General features: G+C 46.1%; 1 protein-coding gene across 1 annotated transcript in view; it reads left to right on the top strand.

Annotated features, from left to right (window-relative positions):
- The window catches only part of ulk1b (unc-51 like autophagy activating kinase 1), a 71,610-nt gene that overhangs the window by 23,783 nt on the left and 22,541 nt on the right, over positions 1–25,286 (top strand). Inside the window, exons 7-17 of the mRNA XM_083657686.1 lie at positions 1,471–1,544; positions 3,034–3,135; positions 10,165–10,223; positions 11,152–11,234; positions 12,358–12,408; positions 13,310–13,401; positions 19,012–19,177; positions 19,986–20,040; positions 21,600–21,686; positions 22,760–22,879; positions 23,012–23,157. Coding sequence (XP_083513812.1) covers positions 1,471–1,544; positions 3,034–3,135; positions 10,165–10,223; positions 11,152–11,234; positions 12,358–12,408; positions 13,310–13,401; positions 19,012–19,177; positions 19,986–20,040; positions 21,600–21,686; positions 22,760–22,879; positions 23,012–23,157 — 1,035 coding nt within the window. The remainder of the gene's footprint in view (positions 1–1,470; positions 1,545–3,033; positions 3,136–10,164; positions 10,224–11,151; positions 11,235–12,357; positions 12,409–13,309; positions 13,402–19,011; positions 19,178–19,985; positions 20,041–21,599; positions 21,687–22,759; positions 22,880–23,011; positions 23,158–25,286) is intronic.

Raw genomic sequence — 25,286 nt, 5'->3', positions numbered from 1 at the left:
ATGATATTTCCAATAAATGGATTAATTGTTGTTGTCAAATGTTGTTGCTGTTTTGTTGTATGATGCATGTACTGCAGCCTAGTCTACTTTGGAGAAAAGCGTTCAGGCAGTACAGAACATGTGCATTAGTGTTGTATTAAATGTGTAGAAGACAAACACGCACAGCACGTGGTGTGTCTTGCTTTGTGTCTCTTGTGCTGCAGGGAATCAATTTGCTCCAAAGAGTTCTTTCTTTGGAAGCTTTTGATTAAAGCCATAATATCCCAGAGGGGGTCCTTGAAGAACAGCCTTTCAGCTATTACTGCTACAATATGACATTGTATATGTTTTATTAGTTCGTTCAGCTGGGAACCTAAAGGAGATGAAACAAAATACTTATTTTTTTTCAAACCACTATGGACTTTTTGTGAAGCGCAGAAGACAATAATAGACCCTTCTCATGGGGACCATTTTGTGTGGAAAAGGCAGGGTAAACACAGGTACAAGCAAAACACTAATGAGGGTTTCCACCTTCCATGGCCGTTTCTCAATAAGCGTTCTTGTGTGTTCTTGCGTTCTTGTGTCCCTGTGAAACGTCATCAGTCGCAGCCCAAGTACTGTTCCAATGCAAAGTTCACATTTCGCCAAGAACGCTTAAAATTCCCAGATGTGTTCTCGACACGCCCACTTTACCGAGGATGCTCTGGTTGGTGACTTGTGTCAACTTGACAAGGCACATATCCCAGCATGCATTTCGGCATAAGCGGAGGCAGAACGCAGCAGAGAAGACGCCATAAGCTCCGGGAAGTTCTTTTTTACAATTTAAAGTTTTATTTCACCACTAAATTAATTTCTGATGACTTTTGATGCCTACAAGCAGGGTAGTAGGTTTCAATAAAGGCCACTTTACTAACATTTATGGCGAAAAACGGCAAAAAGCTCCAGAGCACAATTGGCTGCATCTACATCAGCGGAGCTTTTTATTGGTGTAGTACTGCAGGTGGCCTCTGCGCTGGTATATACCCTCAATACCCTCAAGAATGCATCGTCTCAAACTGCCAACAGCGTTATGTGTGCTTGTGACCTAGTGAGTTCATTCTTCCAAGAACGACTAGCAAGAACGTTCTCCCCAAGAACACAAGAACAAGAACGCATTCTTGGTATTGAGAAACGGCAACCCTCATTAGTGTTTTGCTCGCACCTGTGTTTATTCTGCCTTTTCGACACAAAATGGCCCCCGTGAAAAGGGTCTATCGAGTAAGAGTCCTCTCCCCCGTATAAACATCTGTTGTCTTCCTTGGCTGATGTTTTTATGTTCCTCTCATATAATGGGTTTGTGTTTGCTCCAGGGATGTGCAGCTGTTGTGTATGAGGACACAGCCCTGTTCCCTTCTCACACAAAGTGTTCATTCATCCTCTTCTCCTTCTCTTCCTCTTTCTTCACTCTGCCCTTCCTCCCCTCCCCTCCTCTTCCTCTTCCTCTCTCCCCAGCCGACTTCGGCTTTGCCAGGTACCTCCAGACCAACATGATGGCAGCAACACTCTGTGGGTCTCCCATGTACATGGTGAGCACATTTAGCAGCATGCTCAGATAATGTGCTAGCATACTTCTGCTGGCCAGTGAACATCGAGCAACTTCATAATTTTTGGTGATTTCTTTTATTTTACATGATCGATAAATATATGAAGTTTTCTGATGCTGCCACCCATGAAACCACTCAAAACCTAAAAAAGTCAACCAAAATTATTAGAATAATAAACAAGGCACAGTCATCGGTTTAAAAATCAGGCTGTTTCAAAAATTCAGGTTTTGATCAAAACAGCCTCAATAAACCATTCAATGTTGATGGTTCAATTTCCTGGATAATTGTCATGTTTTAACACAATTCATCAAACTATGCAGCAGGTGTGATACTGACAATGTAAATCATGTCAGGGCCGTGTGGTGTGTGGGTAGTGTCGATGTAAAAGCACTCGCCTACCACCAGGGGGCGTGTGGGTAGTGTCGAGGTAAAATCATTCCCCTACCACCGCGGAGACCCGAGTTCAATTCCTGGAGGCGGGACTTCTGGCTTGATCATTTGTTCCTATAGACACAATTGGCCGCATGTCTGTGGGTGGGATGCCCGGTGGGGATATGTGTCCTGGTTGCTCCACCAGTGCCTCCTCTGGTCGGTTAGGGGGGGAGGGGAACTGGGGGGAATAGCGTGATCGTCCCACGCGCTACGTCTTGCTAGTGAAACTCCTCGCTGTCAAGTGAAAAGAAGCGGCTGATGGGGGGCGCATGTATCGGAGGAAGCATGTGCTAGTCTACGGCTCTCCCCAGATCGGCCGAGGGGGTGGAGCAACCACCAGGACAGCAGGGGTAATTGGCCAAGTACAATTAGGGAGAAAAAACAACAACAATGAAAAAACGTAATATAACTCATCTCATAAATTGCCAAGTCAAGCAGTTCTGTAGGCGTGTCGTGCTGAAAATCGTCTCCCTCCATGGGGGCACGGTGGTGCAGTGGTAAGCGCTGTCGCCTCACATCTAGAAGGTCCTGGGTTTGATTCCCACCTGGGACGCTGTGAGCGCTGAAGGAGTGTGTGCCCGTCCGCATGTCCTCGAGTGCCCACCGCCCGGGTGGGGTCGTCAAAAGGGCCTTTCTGTGTGGAGTTTGCATGTTCTCCCCGTGCCTCCCGGGGGTTTTCTTCATATAGGAACCCCTCACCAAAACATGCAATATCCTGGTTGCTAATGTGGTTCCTCCTCTGGTCGTTAGGGGCACCTGTTCGGAGGGAGGGGAACTGGTTGGAATAGCGGGATCCTCCCACGTGCTATGTCCTACCGGTGAAGCTTCCCCTGTCAGGTGAAAAGAAGCAGCTGGCTAACTGCCCATGTCTCGGAGGAAGCATGGAGCCAGTTTCGGCTCTCCCCAGATCGGCAGAGGGTGGAGCAGCAACCAGGATAAATAAATTAAAATTAGCACTAATGGGGGATAAAAATGGGATAAAAAAAAAATCAGGGAAAAAAAGAAAAGAAAATGGTCTCCCTCTGTTTTTCTGGACTAGGCTCCTGAGGTCATCATGTCGCAGAACTATGATGCCAAGGCCGACTTGTGGAGCATCGGAACCATCGTGTTCCAGTGTCTGACTGGGAAGGCGCCTTTTCAGGTGAGCAGCATTAATGCATGTGGTACACCATGTTTACTTCTCCAGGGGAAACATCGTTGAGCCTTTTTCCAGTATGGTTCACGGTCACAGTTACATACAACCTCCACTAGGGAGGGCTGATAGAACATTTCCTTCCTACATTACGATTATCACGGCCAAAAAATACCCCGATAAACTGTATTTATCACGATTTTCCTCCAAATCTGCTAGAAAACAGCCGTTAGTGCGAGAACATTGTGAGAGTTTTTCCAACGTTGTCACGAGGCAGTTGAATGGCCATTGATCGGTAATTAGTACCTACCTGCATCTCAGCAGCAATGCAGACCCATGGGGGTGACCAAACTCATGCCAACCGCCTCCTTCTGGATTCATCCATCCACTGTTTCCCTACATCAATCACTCAATCAATCAATCAATACATTTTATATTTATATAGTGCCAAATCATAACAAGAGTTATCCCAAGGTGCTTTACAAATGGAGCAGGTAGGAGACCAGTTTCTTTATTTTTAGACACAACAACTGAAACAATTCTCACATGCACTGGAGATTATACTGTGAGGTCATGTGGTGAAAGGAAGAGATAGATGAGACTAGTGTCCTCTAGAGAGAGAGTGGCGTCAGCGGAGGACCAACATGCAAGACTCATTAGCCAATGAACAGCCAGGAATGAGTCTCGCGCTACTTTTGCATGCTAAAATAAAGCTGATAATGTACAATTTGATTCAAGGGGGGGAAAAACCTAGCCTAGGTAAACCCAGCCACCACGTGACCTGCTCTCTCAGTTCCCAGTCACTATCGTCTAGCGAACGGGCCATTCAGAACGATTTCCGCGGCGGTTTAAAGACTCCCGCAGACCCGCAGCCACCCCGCAGCCAATGAGTGACGGCGTGACTGCCAACATCAGTCCTGCCGTGATCGGCCAATCAGAGAGTGCGTCTTTGTCAATGACGTGTAACAGCTGCAGCGGCTTAGCACTACCTAGCCGTTAGCATTTGGCCTCTCTAAAGCATAGCTCCCGAGCTAGCTACTAGCTGGCTAGCTATATGGCTATGCAACTACGTGAGGAAATTCAAGTGAAAACAGCTGTTGAGGTTGAGGTCTGTTGATCAAAATAACACCTAGCGTTATCGAAATCGGATTTTAGCGGACCATACAAGCCAGGGCTTCAGAGCTGATCACCTGGACACATTTTATGGCGAAATTATCTGATAAACTTGTCTGTGCTGCTCTGTGGTGATCAGCTAATGTCTTCATAGCATTGTGATTATGATTTAATGCATTATGGAAGATAAACGCTGGTTTAACATAATTAAAATAATTCCCTACCAAACATGTAAAGTGACGCTTCTGGGCAGTAGACCATTTGGGCATAACATTATGTAATGTGACATGAGATCACCACATTTCAATAAATATAACGTTTTTGCACATTTGAATGCTGCTGGTCGTTTGTTTAATGCTGTATATATTGGATATTTAAAGCTGATACACAACACAATTGTGTTGAGGTAATTCTGCAAAGCTCAGTTAAAAATATAACATGTAACACTTTACACAATCAAATCTAACTTATTCACAGCAATACACAGTCCAGTAGTACAGTGGGCTAATTGTTTGAATTATATCGAAATATATTTGCATGGTGTAGCATGTAATGCAGATAATGTAGCTAGATACTCTGACACAGAAAGGCAGACAAGCTAGCAGCAGGGATCTTGTCACACTGATTCCAGATAAACTCCTCTGTCTAGCCAGCTATACAATATTGATCAAAATAACACCTATATCGAAATCGGATTTTAGCGGACCATACAAGCCGGGGCTTCAGAGCTGATCACCTGGACACATTTTACGGCGAAATTATCTGATAAACTTGTCTGTGCAGCTCTGTGGTGATCAGCTAATGTCTTCGCATTGTGATTATGATTTAATGCATTATGGAAGATAAACGCTGGAAGGCTGGGTAGCATTAGCTGACGTCATCCAGGCTACAGTAACATTAGGCTATTATAGTTATGAAACGCTGATTCAAACGTTACAATAATAAGACACAATAGGAGCCAGTTACCCTACTGTAGATAGAGAGTAATTTCAGACCACCAGATATCACCATATTTATGTTATTAAATGCTGTAACGTTAACGGTAATTCTCATGTGTATGGTTTATTTATAAGCATTCATTGATTGAAGCAGAGTGCTGGTCGATTAAGTTTCTCTGTAGTCATGTCCTCTGCTCCAATCTTCGTTCGTAGTTTCTTCTGTCTCTCGTCCAGCAGCTGCAGATGTCATCATTATCCACGTTATTGATTATTATTTATAAAAAAAATCTCGTGTAAATATTTTGTGAACGCACCAATAGTTAGAGAAGGAAACCTCTCTTTGCATTTTATTTTTTAATAAAAGTAGGCTACTTGTGATATCTCACGTGGTCGATCATCATTGCAAATTTATGTGAACAGCTAGGTTTAATGACAAATATGGAATATCACCCAAGGAAATACCACGGTTTAATGCCAACAGATAAACCATACAGATTTGTTGTAATTGTGAACACATAAGGGAGCAAAGACATGGTTTTCAAGTACAATGTACAACTTTTATTCAAAGACAGGATTGAAAAATATAGGTCACTTGTATTCACTTCAGTAATGTCAGGTCTCAGTCGCATTCACGCTAACCTCTTAACGTCTAGCTATAGCTAGGTTACATCTGGAATATGATATCAAGCCAGTAATGTAGCTAGCTAGCGTTAAATAGGTTTATCTGTAACCACGCTGAAATGTGAGGGCATTAACGTTAATATTTCTAGCTAGGTCAAACACACCTTAACGTTATGAGTGTGGCCGTTTTTGATTAACATTAAGTCCACGATCAAGTCTAGCATTTCGGTATATTCCTACCTCTTAACATCTAGCTAGCTAGGTTGGATCTGGAATATGATATCAAGGCTTGATACATTTGATTGTAGCTACTCATACAGCAGTGTGGAGCTTATCTAGCTAGGTTGCATCTGGAATATGATATCAAGCCAGTAATGTCAGGTCTCAGTCGCATTCACGCTAACCTCTTAACGTCTAGCTATAGCTAGGTTACATCTGGATTATGTATAATATACAGTATAATACTACGCTCACTACGTCATGACATTCACATTAACGCCTCCAAAAATCTACTGTAGCTAGCTAGCGTTAAATAGGTTTATCTGTAACCACGCTGAAATGTGAGGGCATTAACGTTAATATTTCAATTAGGTCAAACACACCTTACCGTTATGACTGCGGCCGTTTTTGATTAACATTAGCGTTAAGTCCATGATCAAATCTAGCATTTCGGTATATTCAGTGTGTGTGTGTGAAAAGGATGTTAGCATGCTAGCATTATTAGCACAGAATGTATACAGTCCATGGTACAACGTTAGCCCTTCAAGTCCTGAGGCGAACAGCACTGGAGGATGAAGTCTGCAGTCTGGCATTCAGTGTCCAGCATAACAAGCATGCCTGTTTCCTCATCAGGTTGGCAGCAGCTGTATAGATGATGACTGTTCTTCACTGTGTAGACAGTTGTCCTGTTCCTCTTTCATTCCCTGACCACCGTCACGCGATGTTCTCTCTTCTTGTAGCTGGTTGTAACCATTTGCGTGCTAGCAGTACTGAAATGAAAAGTGTTAGCTCGCTTGCTAACAACAAAGGTCGCAGAGCGATGACGCCATCTGCTGCACTGCGCATGTGCTCTGTGCACAAAGCTGGTTGGATGACGGTTGCGTAATGGAGCGGTCTATCGGGGGGGGGCCAACAACCGCAGGAAATCGTTTAACAATGGTGGGAATCCAGACCATAGTGACTGAGAACAGGTCTGAGAGCAGGTCACGTGGGGGATGGGTTTACCCAGGCTAGGAAAAACCCTTTCAGAGTACAACACAAACTGTCTATTTTGCTGCAACTCGACAGTGCTGCTTAATCCAGGACCTTACTTCCTGGAACTCTTGAGAGTAAAAAACTGGTCCATTGGAGTGAATGGAGATGTCGCAACTCTTCTATTATACGGCTCTGGATGAGACTATATACTTCTTTACTCATCAACTACTGTTTGATAATGCAACCTCCGCTTAATGTACACAATACCCTGTCCAGTAAATTACCATGCTTAGAAAATAAAACAAAAGTTTAATTCCAAAAGTAGAAGTTCCATTTCAAAACAAATGATTCACCTCATACAAAATGATTGCTACTTTTTGAAGGGTGGTAGCTAACATCAGTCTTTTTGCTGGGAAGATAACACTTGTTCCCACAGTAATTTTCTATGTTGTAAAGATATAAAGGATCAACTTTAAGTTTGATCTTTTCCACCTAAATGAATAGACAGTGTTGAACTCTGAATGCACACATTGAATGCATGTTTTCATCCTGGTCCTGGCTGCATTCTTCTGCACTGCTCTTAGATCGACCCAAACAGGCTGTCTCTCCTCTCCAGGTCATGTGACCCAAACAGGTTGTCTCTTCTCTCCAGGTCACGTGACCCAAACAGGCTGTCTCTTCTCTCCAGGTCACGTGACCCAAACAGGCTGTCTCTTCTCTCCAGGTCACGTGACCCAAACAGGCTGTCTCTTCTCTCCAGGTCACGTGACCCAAACAGGCTGTCTCTTCTCTCCAGGTCACGTGACCCAAACAGGCTGTCTCTTCTCTCCAGGTCATGTGACCCAAACAGGCTGTCTCTTCTCTCCAGGTCACGTGACCCAAACAGGCTGTCTCTCCTCTCCAGGTCATGTGACCCAAACAGGTTGTCTCTTCTCTCCAGGTCATGTGAGAGATAGTCTCGCTGGCCAGCCTCCTCTCCCTTCCGTCCGAGGAGTCTGGCGCCGCGGAAACAGGCAACAGGGATAAGCCCTCCCCTGCTCTACAGCTGCTCTCCCATTTGAGCGACTGTTTCGGTCGCTGCCGGATGTCCGCTCCCGGCTTATTACAAGCTCTGTCATTGGCTCCGACCATGTCAATCAGAGTGGCTTCCGCTCCCTCCTCCCTGTGTGTCGTTGTAAACAGTGCCCTGCCGCCGCAGTGAAAACAACAACGCTAACTAGCTAGCAAGCTAACGGCAGAAACCTACTCGCTAGCTCGTTGCTACACGCTGAAAACAGCAAGTTGGAAACTATTTTCCAAGGGCACTGCCGCTAAGTGCCACCCATCGCAATCCCACTATGGAGACCTGCGCCGCCAGACTCCTCAGACGGAAGGGAGAGGAGGCTGGCCAGTGAGAGATGGTGGAAGTCCAAACCCAGACAGAGCTGTTTGTCCTGCCTGACTTCACTCATTCCATGAAAGATGAAAGAGACACATTTTTATGAACCATTTAATCTAAACTGGCTGGGCAGGATGTTCTGAAACCAGCTGAGTAGCTTTCCTCTTCCTGTGTCACTACTGTGGCTGTGTGCAGCTCACTGGGTGGAGCAAGGCAAATGTTAGCCTGGGTAAACCCAGCCCCCAGTGACTTGCTCTCAGGCTCACCCTGCTTACAGTCACTGGGAACTGAGAGAGCAGGTCACGTGGGGGCTGGGTTTACCTAGGCTAGGCAAATGTCTGCAGTTATGCTATTGTAAAGTCCTTTAGATCATGAAGTGTACATGCTCTCACAGACCTATACATACCAGAGATGGGGACTTGGACTTGAGACTTGGACTTGAGTCGCACTTAAGTCACACACACAGTGACTTGAGACTCGTCCTCAAAGACTTGCGACTTGACTTGCACTTGAGGTTTGGGACTTGTGAACAATCTTTTTTTCTTTTTTGGGGGTGCATTAACATTAAGGAAATATCTACTAATATCATCCAATCAATGCTGTTACTGTATACATAAATGAGTCAGGTACATGCTTTAAATTCCTTAGTTTGAGCTATGCAGTGTTGTAAGCAGACCGAATGGCATCCAGCAGATGATAGAACGCTCATCCATCAGAGACTTGGGCCCAATTCCAATTCTTTTCTTAACCCTCAATCTTAACCCTCAAGCTCAACCCTCAATCTTAGTAGCCCTCAAAACTAAGTGTTAAGGGCTATCTTGCGACTTTAAAATGGGACAGCCCTTAAAGGCAGATACGTCTTCAGACTGTGGGGGGCAGCAGTATGCCAAAGCTTCGTCCAGTCTGTCAATTCAAAAGGAGAGGAAAAAAGCATCCATACAAATATTTCCTTGATAATATAGATGTAGAAATTACGATAACCATTGTATTAGCTTAGTTTAATGTCATTTTATGGATTTCCGTTTTGGAATCCTAACAACAATTGTTGTTGCTAACTATCGATAGTCAGTAGCCGACTAGCCGTGCTGGTCAAGCCATATTATTATTATTATATTATAACATTGTTAACGTTGTTACGAAATGCCATAATTCTCGGTGGTAATGTCGTTGTTGAGTTGTTTTTATCAAGATACAGCCTACGTGTAATGCAACGCACCACAAAACAAGTGGGGCTAGAATGACCGAGGGCTGGCTTGACTGCAGTTAAACACTGCAGTCAAGCCAGCCCTCACGTCGGAAAGCACGGTCATTCTAGCCCTTTTAGGATTCCAAAACGGAAATCCATAAAATGACATTAAACTAAGCTAATACAATGGTTATCGTAATTTTTACATCGCTATTAACAAGGAAATACTTAACTTTGTCGGGCTACTTTTTTCCTCCGTTCGCCGCCATCTTCCATCTGAATGGATCTAGCTGATGACACGCAAGGGATTCTGGGATCGCACTCACCGCCAAGGGTGGTACTGGAAAATCTTAAAACTGAGGGCCGTATCACGCTCAAACTCGACCCTTAACTTAACAAAGTGAGAATCGGGACAGCACTAGCACTTCGCGGGAGTGCGCATTTTTGAGTCTGAGGGTTAAGATTGAGGGTTAAGATAGTAATTGGGATTGGGCCTTGGACTTGAGCTCAAAGACTTGAGACTTGACTTGATTTGTGAGCATCTCTCATACATACTAGTACTTTTTTTTTTAGCCTTTCTGACACACATGTCCTTCTGTCACCTGTAGGCTAGCAGTCCCCAGGACCTCCGGCTGTTCTATGAAAAAAACAAGAGTCTCAGCCCCAAGTAAGTATTTATGATGATGACGATGATGACATCATGACAGCATGATGACAGCATGATGACAGCATGTTGACTCGTTCATGATGATAAACTAATGCTGTGATGACACACTGAAAGAGATGCTGTCCATCATCTCTTCCTGTAACTGCTGTAGATAGACACACAGAAATATCTCCACAATGTCATCACGAATGAGAAACTGATCTATGAATTAAAGTCACAGCCCGTTTTTTCACACACGCACGCACGCACGCACGCACACACACACACACACACACACACACACACACACAGCCTACCTCAGACACACTGCCAGCCGCTGTTCTGGATCAATAGGATCGCGGTAGTTGCCCTGTACTGCGAATTTTCACAACGAATATTGGATAATTAACGCATCAAACTCAGTGTGCAAGGTATCTGTGCGTGACATTTTTTTTTCCGGATGACGGATTAAAAAAACGCAGCGAACAATTCGGACTCTGTGTGCAAAGACCTTTAAAGTGTTCAGTGAAGAGCCCATTACCTTGGAACATGACTCTGTTGCTGAATGATATTCGGTCAGTCACTTAAAAAAGCTCGCAACTCTCCCTCCTACGGGGTTGTTGTCACTGAACACGCTCATGCTACTTGTGCATAGCTAGCATAGCTAAATAGCTAGCATAGTTAAATCAGTTGAACATATTTGGAGATGACATGCCCTAACGCACCTCTGTCAACCTCCTGTCTTTCATAAGATAGACTGCCTCACTAAATTATCACGACGTTTGACTCCACTTCATGATCTCTCTGTAAAGATAAATGCTAATCTTTAGTTCAAGTAAGCAAATGAAAATTAAACCAAAATTGCAATTAAGCATGTTTTCCATGACTTGTGTTGTATTTGGCCCTTAATGCAGTATCGTGGACTGATGTTTGTGCTTGATGTTTGCAGCATCCCCAGAGAGACCTCGTGTCACCTGAGACATCTGCTGCTCGGCCTGCTGCAGCGTAACCACAAGGACCGCATGGACTTTGGTCAGTCCACAGACAGGCACACTCCAACTGCAGTCAAAGACCTTTTTATTGCCAAGTCAGTCCCTCCAGGAAATTGTGATTTTGCGATAGCAATAAATTAATGCAAATTCAACCGATCTCTGCAGTATTTGCGGGGGCTTGCAATTTTTCAAACATTCCTGCAATTTCTCTGCAAAAAAGACAAAACAGGTTTCTCATCTTGCTATTTTTGCCAGTTCCTGCAATTTCACAGCAAAAAGAAAACAAAACACACACACACACACACACACACACACACACACACACACACACACACACACACATAAAACTTCGCAAATTGCATTGCATTTTTTTTTTTACAAAAACGGCAAAATCAAGCATTTTTTATTGCAACATTCACACACACTAAAAAAACTGCAAAATCATGGAGGAACTGCCAAGTACAATAAAATGTACAGGACTGCCTGGAGGGACTACCAAGTCATGTACACGAATGAGTCTACAGTCCTTTCTCAATCACATGGTACAGGCATAACAGGACCTCACACAAAGGGACTACAAAGGGATACTGTATACGCTTAGCAGTAGACGGCATGTCAGCAGGAGAGAAGCTCTGCCATTGGCTCCGACCATTTCAGTCGGAGCCAATGGAAATCACTTTCCACTCAAAGCGTGATGTTCTCAAATGCCTCCGCCGCTGTGAAGCAACAACAACGCTAGCTGGCAAGCTAGCAACCTACACGCTGAAAATGGCAAGTTTTGACGAAGATTTGGATTGGGGATCATTGTAAAGATAACAGCATTTTTCCCCGTAGACCAGAGTGAGAGTAAGAGGAGCCAGACTCTCTCCTGCGCTCGCTGGTACTGCGCGGAACGGAGATAGTCTGGCAAGTGAGACTATCCTGAACTCAAATACATCAGGCCTATGGGGGAGGCCTGGGCCAGTGGGCGGTGGGTAAAACCACTTTGGGGGGGCACCAAAAAAAATCCTCTATGCAGGAAGTGTGTGTGTGTGTGTGTGTGTGTGTGTGTGTGTGTGTGTGTGTGTGTGTGTGTGTGTGTGTGTCATTACTGCACACACGCTGAGTGTTGGTGTGATGATGAGTTCATTGCCTCTCCCTGATTCGTTCTCTTCTGTTTCTAGATGAGTTCTTCTGTCATGCTTTCCTGGAGGCCAGCTCCTCCATGAAGAAGAGTGAGTGAGATGATGCCATCAGCTTCTCAATGCATTTTGGTTCCATCATTCTGTGTTTTTAGGAGACATTTTCTGTATGATATATGGATGTAGAGTGTCTTATAAACACACCTAAGGTCACAACAAATATCAATTTTATAAACACACCTAAGGGCCTGTGTCGACCTAGCGTCTTTTCATCAGCTCCGGCGTCTTTTTTCAGTCGTTTCCAATGAGGAGCGGGCGTATGCGGGCGCACACGGACGTCGAGAGAAAGTGCGCTGCGTCCAGCGTCTATTTTCACAGCGCTCCGGCGTTTTTTGTGCGCCCGACTCCCAGCGCTCCTCCAGCTGAAAACATTTTAACTTTTCAGAAAGACGCTGGTGTCGGGTGCTCCTTTTCTGGCAACGAATCATATGGAGAAACTATCGCAACAGAGACAGAAAGGCTCAATTGTGGGAGCAGATTGGCTAGACACTTAATATTTCTTGTGAGTGTTGAGCTAAATCACTGTATGTGTGTTGTTAGCTAATGTTAGCTGTCAGCTATCAAGCTAGCTACCGCAGTGAGCTAACGTTACTTTCAGACTGCTTCCTTGTTATATTGTGCACTGAGATCAGAGCTTCCCAGCGCACTTCCAGCGTTTAACGGTCGGAAAAAGACGCTAGATGGACACACGGCCTATGGTCGCAACAAATGGCAATTTTATTTCACTGTAAAAAAACAAATTAGGGAACACTTAATGATACAGAAAATGTGTATAATTGTGATAATTTCTTGGCAGTGCAATAGTGTAAAGACAGCCAATAATAGTGTGTGTGTGTGTGTGTGTGTGTGTGTGTGTGTGTGTGTGTGTGTGTGTGTGTGTGTGCCTGTATGTATGTGTATGTGTGTGTGTGTGTGTGGTTGTGTTTTATTACAGCAACTCCTACTGTGACCATGACCTGCTTCCCCGGCTCAGCGTCGGCCAGCTCCTGTAGCAGCTCTTCCACCTCTCACCTGGCCTCACCACTGGTTTGTCTTCTATCTTCTTCTGCATGTCTCTCTCTCTCACCTGGCCTCACCACTGGTTTGTCTTCTATCTTCTTCTGCATGTCTCTCTCTCTCACCTGGCCTCACCACTGGTTTGTCTTCTATCTTCTTCTGCATGTCTCTCTCTCTCACCTGGCCTCACCACTGGTTTGTCTTCTATCTTCTTCTGCATGTCTCTCTCTCTCACCTGGCCTCACCACTGGTTTGTCTTCTATCTTCTTCTGCATGTCTCTCTCTCTCACCTGGCCTCACCACTGGTTTGTCTTCTATCTTCTTCTGCATGTCTCTCTCTCTCACCTGGCCTCACCACCGGTTTGTCTTCTATCTTCTCCTGCATGTCTCTCTCTCTCACCTGGCCTCACCACTGGTTTGTCTTCTATCTTCTTCTGCATGTCTCTCTCTCTCACCTGGCCTCACCACTGGTTTGTCTTCTATCTTCTTCTGCATGTCTCTCTCTCTCACCTGGCCTCACCACTGGTTTGTCTTCTATCTTCTCCTGCATGTCTCTCTCTCTCACCTGGCCTCACCACTGGTTTGTCTTCTATCTTCTCCTGCATGTCTCTCTCTCTCTCTCACCTGACCTCACCACTGGTTTGTCTTCTATCTTCTCCTGCATGTCTCTCTCTCTCTCTCACCTGACCTCACCACTGGTTTGTCTTCTATCTTCTCCTGCATGTCTCTCTCTCTCTCTCACCTGACCTCACCACTGGTTTGTCTTCTATCTTCTTCTGCATGTCTCTCTCTCTCACCTGACCTCACCACTGGTTTGTCTTCTATCTTCTCCTGCATGTCTCTCTCTCTCACCTGACCTCACCACTGGTTTGTCTTCTATCTTCTCCTGCATGTCTCTCTCTCTCACCTGACCTCACCACTGGTTTGTCTTCTATCTTCTTCTGCATGTCTCTCTCTCTCACCTGGCCTCACCACTGGTTTGTCTTCTATCTTCTCCTGCATGTCTCTCTCTCTCACCTGACCTCACCACTGGTTTGTCTTCTATCTTCTCCTGCATGTCTCTCTCTCTCACCTGGCCTCACCACTGGTTTGTCTTCTATCTTCTCCTGCATGTCTCTCTCTCTCACCTGACCTCACCACTGGTTTGTCTTCTATCTTCTCCTGCATGTCTCTCTCTCTCACCTGGCCTCACCACTGGTTTGTCTTCTATCTTCTCCTGCATGTCTCTCTCTCTCACCTGGCCTCACCACAGGTTTGTCTTCTATCTTCTCCTGCATGTCTCTCTCTCTCACCTGGCCTCACCACCGGTTTGTCTTCTATCTTCTTCTGCATGTCTCTCTCTCTCACCTGGCCTCACCACCGGTTTGTCTTCTATCTTCTCCTGCATGTCTCTCTCTCTCACCTGGCCTCACCACCGGTTTGTCTTCTACCTTCTTCTGCATGTCTCTCTCTCTCACCTGGCCTCACCACCGGTTTGTCTTCTACCTTCTTCTGCATGTCTCTCTCTCTCACCTGGCCTCACCACCGGTTTGTCTTCTACCTTCTCCTGCATGTCTCTCTCTCACCTGGCCTCACCACCGGTTTGTCTTCTACCTTCTTCTGCATGTCTCTCTCTCTCACCTGGCCTCACCACCGGTTTGTCTTCTATCTTCTCCTGCATGTCTCTCTCTCTCACCTGGCCTCACCACTGGTTTGTCTTCTATCTTCTCCTGCATGTCTCTCTCTCTCACCTGGCCTCACCACCGGTTTGTCTTCTACCTTATCCTGCATGTCTCTCTCTCTCTCACCTGGCCTCACCACCGGTTTGTCTTCTATCTTCTCCTGCATGTCTCTCTCTCTCACCTGGCCTCACCACCGGTTTGTCTTCTACCTTATCCTGCATGTCTCTCTCTCTCTCACCTGGCCTCACCACCGGTTTGTCTTCTATCTTCTCCTGCATGTATCTCTCTCTCTCTCACCTGGCCTCACCACCGGTTTGTCTTCTATCTTCTCCTGCATGTATCTCTCTCTCTCTCACCTGGCCTCACCACCGGTTTGTCTTCTATCTTCTCCTGCATGTCTCTCTCTCTCACCTGGCCTCACCACCGGTTTGTCTTCTACCTTATCCTGCATGTCTCTCTCTCTCACCTGGCCTCACCACCGGTTTGTCTTCTATCTTCTCCTGCATGTATCTCTCTCTCTCTCACCTGGCCTCACCACCGGTTTGTCTTCTATCTTCTCCTGCATGTATCTCTCTCTCTCTCACCTGGCCTCACCACCGGTTTGTCTTCTATCTTCTCCTGCATGTCTCTCTCTCTCACCTGGCCTCACCACCGGTTTGTCTTCTACCTTATCCTGCATGTCTCTCTCTCTCTCACCTGGCCTCACCACCGGTTTGTCTTCTATCTTCTCCTGCATGTATCTCTCTCTCTCTCACCTGGCCTCACCACCGGTTTGTCTTCTATCTTCTCCTGCATGTATCTCTCTCTCTCTCACCTGGCCTCACCACCGGTTTGTCTTCTATCTTCTCCTGCATGTCTCTCTCTCTCACCTGGCCTCACCACTGGTTTGTATTCTATCTTCTCCTGCATGTCTCTCTCTCTCACCTGGCCTCACCACCGGTTTGTCTTCTACCTTCTCCTGCATGTCTCTCTCTCTCACCTGGCCTCACCACCGGTTTGTCTTCTATCTTCTCCTGCATGTCTCTCTCTCTCACCTGGCCTCACCACCGGTTTGTCTTCTATCTTCTTCTGCATGTCTCTCTCTCTCACCTGGCCTCACCACCGGTTTGTCTTCTATCTTCTTCTGCATGTCTCTCTCTCTCACCTGGCCTCACCACTGGTTTGTCTTCTATCTTCTCCTGCATGTCTCTCTCTCTCACCTGGCCTCACCACCGGTTTGTCTTCTATCTTCTTCTGCATGTCTCTCTCTCTCACCTGGCCTCACCACCGGTTTGTCTTCTATCTTCTCCTGCATGTCTCTCTCTCTCACCTGGCCTCACCACCGGTTTGTCTTCTACCTTCTTCTGCATGTCTCTCTCTCTCACCTGGCCTCACCACCGGTTTGTCTTCTATCTTCTTCTGCATGTCTCTCTCTCTCACCTGGCCTCACCACCGGTTTGTCTTCTATCTTCTTCTGCATGTCTCTCTCTCTCACCTGGCCTCACCACCGGTTTGTCTTCTATCTTCTTCTGCATGTCTCTCTCTCTCACCTGGCCTCACCACCGGTTTGTCTTCTATCTTCTCCTGCATGTCTCTCTCTCTCACCTGGCCTCACCACCGGTTTGTCTTCTATCTTCTCCTGCATGTCTCTCTCTCTCACCTGGCCTCACCACTGGTTTGTCTTCTATCTTCTCCTGCATGTCTCTCTCTCTCACCTGGCCTCACCACCGGTTTGTCTTCTATCTTCTCCTGCATGTCTCTCTCTCTCACCTGGCCTCACCACCGGTTTGTCTTCTATCTTCTCCTGCATGTCTCTCTCTCTCTCCTGGCCTCACCACCGGTTTGTCTTCTATCTTCTTCTGCATGTCTCTCTCTGTGTGTCCTCTCACCTGGCCTCACCACCGGTTTGTCTTCTACCTTCTTCTGCATGTCTCTCTCTCTCACCTGACCTCACCACCGGTTTGTCTTCTACCTTCTTCTGCATGTCTCTCTCTGTGTGTCAAGTTTAAACTACAGACTGTTTAAAACATAGGAGGATAAGGAGATAGGAGTCCGTGTGATGTCACCCATTGGTTTTTGGAGTCCCGTTTTGAAGCCTAGAGTATGTGAGTGTGGCTGTCGCCATCTTTGGGTTCTTGCGCAGCTCGATCGAGATGGCGTGAAACCAGGGGTTTCCCAGAGCCGCAGCTCTGTCTGCTATTGGTCCGTGATCGGCGAGCTGCGCGATCACTGGACAGGCGACCTGTCAATCACGCCCAAAACATAGTCTTTTCTATCCTATATTTTACTTTACCCGGGTGAGTTATATAAAAATTTGCCCCCCCCAGTTGTCATGAAAGGCGAAATCAGATATATAAACGAAAACCGTTTTTTGAACCAGGCTGTAAACATGTTTATTAATCCTGTTGTAAACTCAGGCATTTTAAAATGGGCATGAACAGGGATTGACTCCCTTTTGGTGCCAGCCTCAAGTGGCCATTCGAGGAACTGCAGCTTTTTAGTATAATTTCCGCAGCTTCGTGTGTGTGTGTGTGTGTGTGTGTGTGCGTGTGTGTTAGGGTTGTCAAAAGTATCGATAGTATCGAAAATATCAATACTGAAAATTTGAATCGGATACAATACTCATTTGCAACAGATATCGATAGTATCGATAAGTATCGATACTAAACATTTGAAACGGATACAACACTCATTTGCAACAGTTTCGATAGCATCAGTGCTTTATTTGAATGAAAAATCACTGATTTCTCCCTCCCTATCATTGGTGCTTATCTGTTGCTTCAACAAGCTAAACGTGTTCTGATGCTAGAGCAGGGCTAATCTGCTGTCTAAATTCAAAGTTTGATCAGGTCTAGATTATGGAGAAGTGTGCGTCTGTCCGTCCATCTGTCTAACTTTATTTTTATGCCTCTTGTTGTGTCGTCATCCCCCCCTTCCCGTGGTATCGAAAATGGTATCGATTAACGATATTTTCCTGGGTATCGGTATCGAAGTAGAAATTATAGTATCGTGACATCCCTAAGTGTGTGTGTGTGTGTGTGTCACATTGGAAGCAGGCCCTTAGAGTGTAGGCTTCAAATAGGAATAGGAGCAGCTGAGCTGCCTGGTGTGAACATGAGAGCAGGCAGTGCACAGCCAGGTCATCACTATCTGTTCACTTTTTACTTTTATTCCCTCCCCTCTCCTCCCTCCCTCCCTCTCCTCCCTCCCTCCCTCCTCCCCCCTCCCTCCCCTCTCCTCCCTCCCTCCCTCCCCTCCCTCCCCTCCTCCTCCCTCCCTCTCCTCCCTCCCTCCCTCCCTCCTCCCCCCTCCCTCCTCCCCCCTCCCTCCCCTCTCCTCCCTCCCTCCCTCCCTCCCCTCCCTCCCCTCCTCCTCCCTCCCTCCCTCTCCTCCCTCCCTCCCCTCCCTCCCCTCCTCCCCCCTCCCTCCCTCCCTCCCTCTCCTCCCCTCCTCCCCCCTCCCTCCCTCCCTCCCTCCCCCCCTCTCCTCCCCTCCTCCCCCCTCCCTCCCTCCCTCCCTCCCCCCCTCTCCTCCCTCTCCTCCCTCCCTCCCTCCCTCCTCCCCTCTCCTCCCTCCCTCCCTCCCCTCCCCCTCCCCCTCCCTCTCCTCCTTCCCTCCTCCCTCCTCCCTCTCCTCCCTCCCTCCCCTCCCCTCCCCTCTCCTCCCTCTCCTCCCTCCCTCTCCTCCCTCTCCTCCCTCTCCTCCCTCTCCTCCCTCCCTCCCTCCCTCTCCTCCCTCCCCTCCCTCCCTCTCCTCCCTCCCTCTCCTCCCCTCTCCTCCCCCCTCCCTCCCCTCCCTCCCCTCTCCTCCCTCTCCTCCCTCCCTCTCCTCCCTCCCCTCCTCCCCCCTCCCTCCTTCCTCCCTCTCCTCCCCTCTCCTCCCCCCTCCCTCCCCTCCCTCCCCTCTCCTCCCTCCCCTCCCTCCTCCCCCCTCCCTCCCCCCTCCCTCTCCTCCCTCCCTCCCCTCCCTCCCCTCCCTCTCTCCCTCCCCGTCACTGCAGCAGTCTCTGGCTGAGGTTCAGCATGTGCGTGCCAAAGCTCTGGCTTCCCCTACCCAGGAGGCCACTGGTTTCCTCCTCAAGGACTCGTCCGGAGGAGGCGGGAGCAGCAAGAACTCCTCCTCCTGTGACACAGATGACTTTGTCATTGTGCCCGCCCACTTCACCAGTAAGAGGCTTGCTTTCTAACGGGCTCTCCTCCTCCTGTGACACAGATGACTTTGTCATTGTGCCCGCCCACTTCACCAGTAAGAGGCTTGCTTTCTCCGCCCACTTCACCAGTAAGAGGCTTGCTTTCTAACGGGCTCTCTACCAAGATGTGTTCTGCTGCAGGCCTTGATCCAAAGCTCAGGATGAAGATGATCTGGTCCTTCACCCTACAGGCCCTCATACATGATAGAGTGTCTGATGAGTAGGGATGCACGATATGTCGGTACCGGCCGATGTTAGTCAACACATCGGCATCGGTCCAATGTTGCAATGTTAATATCGGTTATCGGTATCAGCCAAAATGTTCACATTGAGAGGAAAAAATGCGGTAAATCTATGATTTATGGGCTTTTCCAAATGTTTTGGAAATAAAGAAATCCATTACTTTTTCAAATTCACAGTGTTTACATGTGTTTTTCAGTATGTACACAATTTGATTATCATACAAATGTGTTTTTATACAGATCATATCGATATCGGTAAATATCGGTTATCGGCCATAACAGCATAGTTAATATCTGTTATCGGTATCGGCCAAAATGTTCATATGGGTGCAACGTCAGTGCCATATTGTAGACCACTTCTTTTTATAGACAAGGTGTTTATGTAGTTAGGTGAGAATAGCAGTGCAGAAACTGGATATATATGGTAATTAGACATATTGTTTCTGTCCTTCTCATTCTATATTCTTTAAGTTTATTATGAATGTATTGTGATACTTTATTGATCGGAGGGGAATTCTCTTTCTGTTGACCGTGGCTTTGCAGCAGGTGAGCTGACCTGTGAGAGCAAAGGGCTGCAGGACAGCCTGATGAACAGCGGGTAAGTAGGTCTGGTTCTTCATAGATGTCCCTCACCTGTGCTATAAGATGCTTATGTAACACAATCTGAAGATCAAATTGGTTGATAGAGGAACATACTTGACTCACAGTAACTACATGTGATACAAAAGTGATATTAACACATTGACTGCCAGCCGTTTTTTTTTTGCTGTAGGTAGCTTTTGCCAAGCCGTTTTTTTGAGGATTCTGGCTCATTTTACAAGAGCCGAGGATTCTTTTCTGCTTGGAGTTTGTCAACACAAAGTTCACAAAAGTACTAATAGAATGTGTGCTTTCTCTGTCTAAAAGAGTTAGTTTGTAGAGTTAGTAGTTATGTAGATATTAGCCGTTGAGTACAGCATGGTTTTAGCGTCTGAGAGTGAAAGCTGAGATAATCGCAGTTTTGTGAAATTCAATCAAACAGGCAGAACAGTCACTTTAACCATTTATTTTTGGCATCAGTGAGAGATCAGACATCCAAACAATATAGTTCCGAACGCCCTCTCCTTCAACTCCTCCCTCCGTGTGCGTGTCTAGTGGCTTTCAGCCTGCGTTTGTCACAAGCGAGTGCTCTGCTGCTGAGTTTGAGCAGCCTCCCTCCCTGGCAGCGAGTTTGAGCAGCCTCCCTCCCTGGCAGCGAGTGTGGATAGGTCTCACTCGTCTCTTGGGTTTGAGAGCCCCGATGAAGCCCCGTGCGACTCTAGGCTTTATGCTACCCACCCAGTCCATTTCTGGAACCCCCCACCGCAGCAGCGCGAAAGCGTCCCCGCCTACAGTATGAGAATGAGGCTCGTTCGTTTCTGACTGTAAATTCGCCAAGCCATTTCCTTGAGAATGGAGGAAGCAGCCGCGGGAGGCGGCTGCTTTTGGTTGACTTTCTCTCTGTCGGGAGAGGACCGTCGCCACCTAGCTGGTCGGTAAAATAGATTATACACATTCAATACTTCCAATATCTCCATAGGAGACGCGGGGGGCATTGATTCACGTAGCACCGTCAAAAAAAAAAAATCGACGTATTAATACGTCAGTGGCAGTCAACGTGTTAAGAATCTTATTAGATTTTTAAGATAGTGCCTTAACCCATTGATAGCTGATGCAGCATTTGCATGTATATCCCTCATTTGTGTGTGTATCCCTTTAAGACTGCGAACCGCGTGACCCGAAAAAAATTCCGCTTTGAAAATATGGCCACCCGAAAAAAATTCCGCTTTGAAAAAATAGCCACCCTAAAAGATTTCCGCTTTGAAAATATGGCCACTCGAAAATATTTCCGCTTTGCATCAGGTATCGATGGGTTAAAGAGTAAGTACGGTAAACTAAACCCAAATATGTGTAAAAACTGACATCTAAAGGTAAAAGCACGCTAATTAAATTGCCAATTGCTATTGGCTGATCTTTGGTGCCAGGTGATGTCATCAAAAGACCAGCCAACAGCAGATGGCAGTTTCAGTAAGCATGCTTAGCTGTAAGGCTTCACACAGATCAGGTTTGGTGTTAAATATCTCTTAATTAAGCTCTGAAGCTAATCATGTTTGTTGTGTCCTCTCTCCCCTCCGTCAGCTCTCTGCTGGCCTCTGCTGGTCTGTGTAGCCAAGGCAAATCCCCACCACACTCACCTTCCTACAGCGGCTCTCCAAGCCCTGTCAGGTAACAGCGCCAAACACAAAGTGTTAACCTGCTGATATACATGTGGCCTGTGTAGCTATAGGTAGAACAGAGTATGACATGCAAACATCATAGAAATGTAGCCAGAAGCAACGGCAAAAATGCCCCAAGAAATCTCAGAATGCCCCCGGAAAACCATGCTCCACCGGCGAAAATTGCCCCCGATATTTGTAGCCGTAATCTTAAAGAAAAACCAGAACTGTCTTGAGTCAAGTGTGCATGAACACATCTTTATATTGGTTATGCTATTACAGTGTTTCCCCTAGAAATGTTTTCAGGCCTGGAGGGATTTCAAAACGTATGCCCTGACCGCAACGGCGGGGGCCCTCGCTGGCGACGCTAAACTTTTAGCTAACCTGTTCTAATCTAAGTTCGCAATGGCACCTCAAGTATCATCATACTATTATGGGATGCGATGCGAACAGTTGTATTATGGGATGTGCGTTTCCCAGGCAACGACACACGTTGACACGTTTTGGAACAGTGCTGCACGCTGGCACGATGCTCCTAAAAGCAAAATGCTTATTGTTTTGAATGATTTGGCAACTTCTATTACTGTCAACACCAGTATTGTTGTATTGTAATAATATGCCATAAAGTTTTGGGGGGAAATCTAAAAAAATTGGGGGAAAAAAATTGAATTAAAAAAAAAAAAAAATGTGCAGATAGTTTGGCAGTATTATCTGTTACACAGAATTTCCAATCTCTTATTTCTGCTTACAAGGGTGAACTGTAGTGTTGTCTGTATCCACACACACACACGCACACGCACACACACACACACACGCGCGCGCACACACACACACACACGCACACACACACACACGCACACACGCACACACACACACACACGCACACACACACACACACACACAAAGCTGTCTCTCTCTTTTTCTTAGCACTGTTCTTGTTCTTCTCTCTCTTGTTGGCAGGCCCAGCGAGTTCTCACCAAGTAGCTGTGGTGGTAACCATGGTAACCATGGAAGTAGCTGTGGTGGTAACCATGGTAACTATGGAAGTAGCTGTGGTGGTAACCATGGTAACCATGGAAGTAGCTGTGGTGGTAACCATGGTAACTATGGCCAGTCTATGCCTATCCCAGTTCCCAGTCAGGTCCAAAACTACCAGCGCATGGAGCAGAACCTCCATTCTCCCAAACAGGATGGCTCGCCACGGTATGTAGACTACACACAGACGCACTCAATTTCCCATTCTATTTTTCTCACCTCCTCTACGATGACTTGTTCATTTTTTTGAGGTGAAACAAACACCAAGCTAATGAGCTTTTCTTGCGGCGCCATCCGTAGGCTGTCGACAGCGGTGCATCGCTGCAGCAGCTGGGCGTTGGGCGTGGCCAGGCCCGGGCCTTCACCGCCGTACGGCCAGGGCGTGGCCCCCATCCTCCGCAGGCTGTCGCTGGGAGGAGCCAGACCCTTCCAGCTCTCTCCTCAAGGTACCACAGAGGCGGGGCTTCACCTTAGCATCACTAATATGCAGTGTTGGGCAAGTTACTTTCAAAATGTAATGTGCTACATATTACTAGTTACTTTCATTTGAAAGTAATAAGTTACTTTACAATGTTACTTTCTGTGTAGAGTGACTTGTTACTCATTACACTACTTTTGCATTACTTTGACCAAAACAACAGCAGCAGCAGAATGACATTGCCACCCATCCCGAAAAATAATTTCCACCGCCTTGAAGTCAGTGTAAACAATCCAAAATTCTAAATGTTATTCTTCTCCTTTGTTATTGTCATCGATAGTGGTTATTTGCATAAAAAAACACACAGTTTGATTAGGAAATGATTGTATCTTTTTTAAATATGTGCTTTGATTTAATCAAATGTAACTCAATTTGTAACTTTAGTTACTTGACAAAGTAACTGGTATAATATTACTGAAATCCTATCCACCTTATTTTTGAATGCCCCACTGTAAAAAAAGAATCGTGGGTACAAGGTCCGGTTTAACGTGACTCATTGTTGACGCTTGCCATTTCCTTTGTTATACTCTTTGGCTGCAGACCCGAATTATAAACCGGAAGCTGGAGTCCGTTATAAAAGTTATAAATATAGTCACGTTATAAACAACTAACCAACGCTGGAGGTCCGTATGGAAACTCGAAATGTGTGTTACTTGAAATGGTTAAAAGTTAAATCAATTTGGTGGCGTTTTACTGCCATGTAACATAGCTAGCTAGCCGCTAACATTAGCCACAGTTAGTAGCCGACTACCCACAATGCATTACGTTATCCCAGCACCCGAACGACACGGCTGTAGAGCAGAATGGCTCTGCTGTAAAAGGGTAAAATCCTCAGACGTTTTTTTTGTCGGGGGCTGGGGGGTTATCTAAATTGGTTACACCGGAAATAGAACCCATAGTTAACGTAAGGCAAAATGGCTGCCAAAAATAAGGTGGATAAGTTATATATAATAAGTTATATTACTGAGTTACTGCTAAAAGTAATATATTACATGTAATATGTTACTTTTGTAATGAGTGACCCCCAACACTGCTAATATGTGATTAGCTGCTGATGGGAGTTGTTGTCCAAAGGTTCAGATGTAGACAAGGTGACTGTGTTTAACATCGCCCGATGTGTCTCTGCTTATCTGGACATCTGGCAGCTGGTTTTGAAAGCTGTTCGCTGTGTGAATGCACAAACACCTCCCCCCCCCCCACCACACACACACACACACACACACACACACGCACACACACACACACACACACACACACACACACACACACACGCACGCACACACGCACACACACACACTGTCTCACCACCAGTTGCTCTTCTCTCTGCGCTGCCTCAGGCTGGGGAGTTTCCCCTGAGTCGATGTCTTGTTTGCCTGTGCTTCACTCTGAGAGTGCGTTTGTGGAAGAACACAGTTTCTACAAGGAAACATTTAAGATATTCAAATGAAATCTGTTCTTTGGAGTTGCTGTCTTTCCACTTCTGACATGCATGATTACTTTTTTTTGCGTCGTGTGGATGGATGGATGATTTAAATGTAAAGGGTGTTAAAGGTGTTGTCGAAACATGACGATCTGTTTAACGATTTGTTTAACATAACCCAATATTTCTGCTGTAGATACATCTGTTTCTGGGGGTGTTGTGGTTGGTGTTGTTGTTGTTGTTGTTTGCTTTTCTCCTGCCACCTGTTGTCTTTTTCTATAAATGTGTGACAAGGTCATCTAAACCAGAGGTTCTCTAATGTTTTTCAGCCAAGGAGCCCTTACAAGATAGAAAATATACCGGGGACCCCCTCATTCTGATTTGTCATTTTGGGTTAAGCTTAATTGTTTCCACGGTAACGTGCTTGACTTTTAATTTGATAGGCTTGTTATTAGAATGTAATCCATGAACCATTTTAGATTTAAAGCATAAACTATTTTCGTTGACTATGAATATTTTGAAAACATTTTTTTATTTTTATTTTTTTATTACATTACATTTACATTACGTCATTTAGCAGACGCTTTTGTTTTGTCCAAAGCGACTTACAATATCACAATTTGTCAACAATACAGAAAACCACTATGCAACACAATCAATGACAGCCAAGATATTTT

The sequence above is a fragment of the Poromitra crassiceps genome (assembly GCF_964638095.1).
Source record: "Poromitra crassiceps genome assembly, chromosome: 21".
Classification (NCBI taxonomy): Eukaryota; Metazoa; Chordata; class Actinopteri; order Beryciformes; family Melamphaidae; genus Poromitra; species Poromitra crassiceps.
The sequence above is the reverse complement of the archived record's forward strand: the minus strand, read 5'-3'. Positions and strand labels throughout refer to the sequence as shown.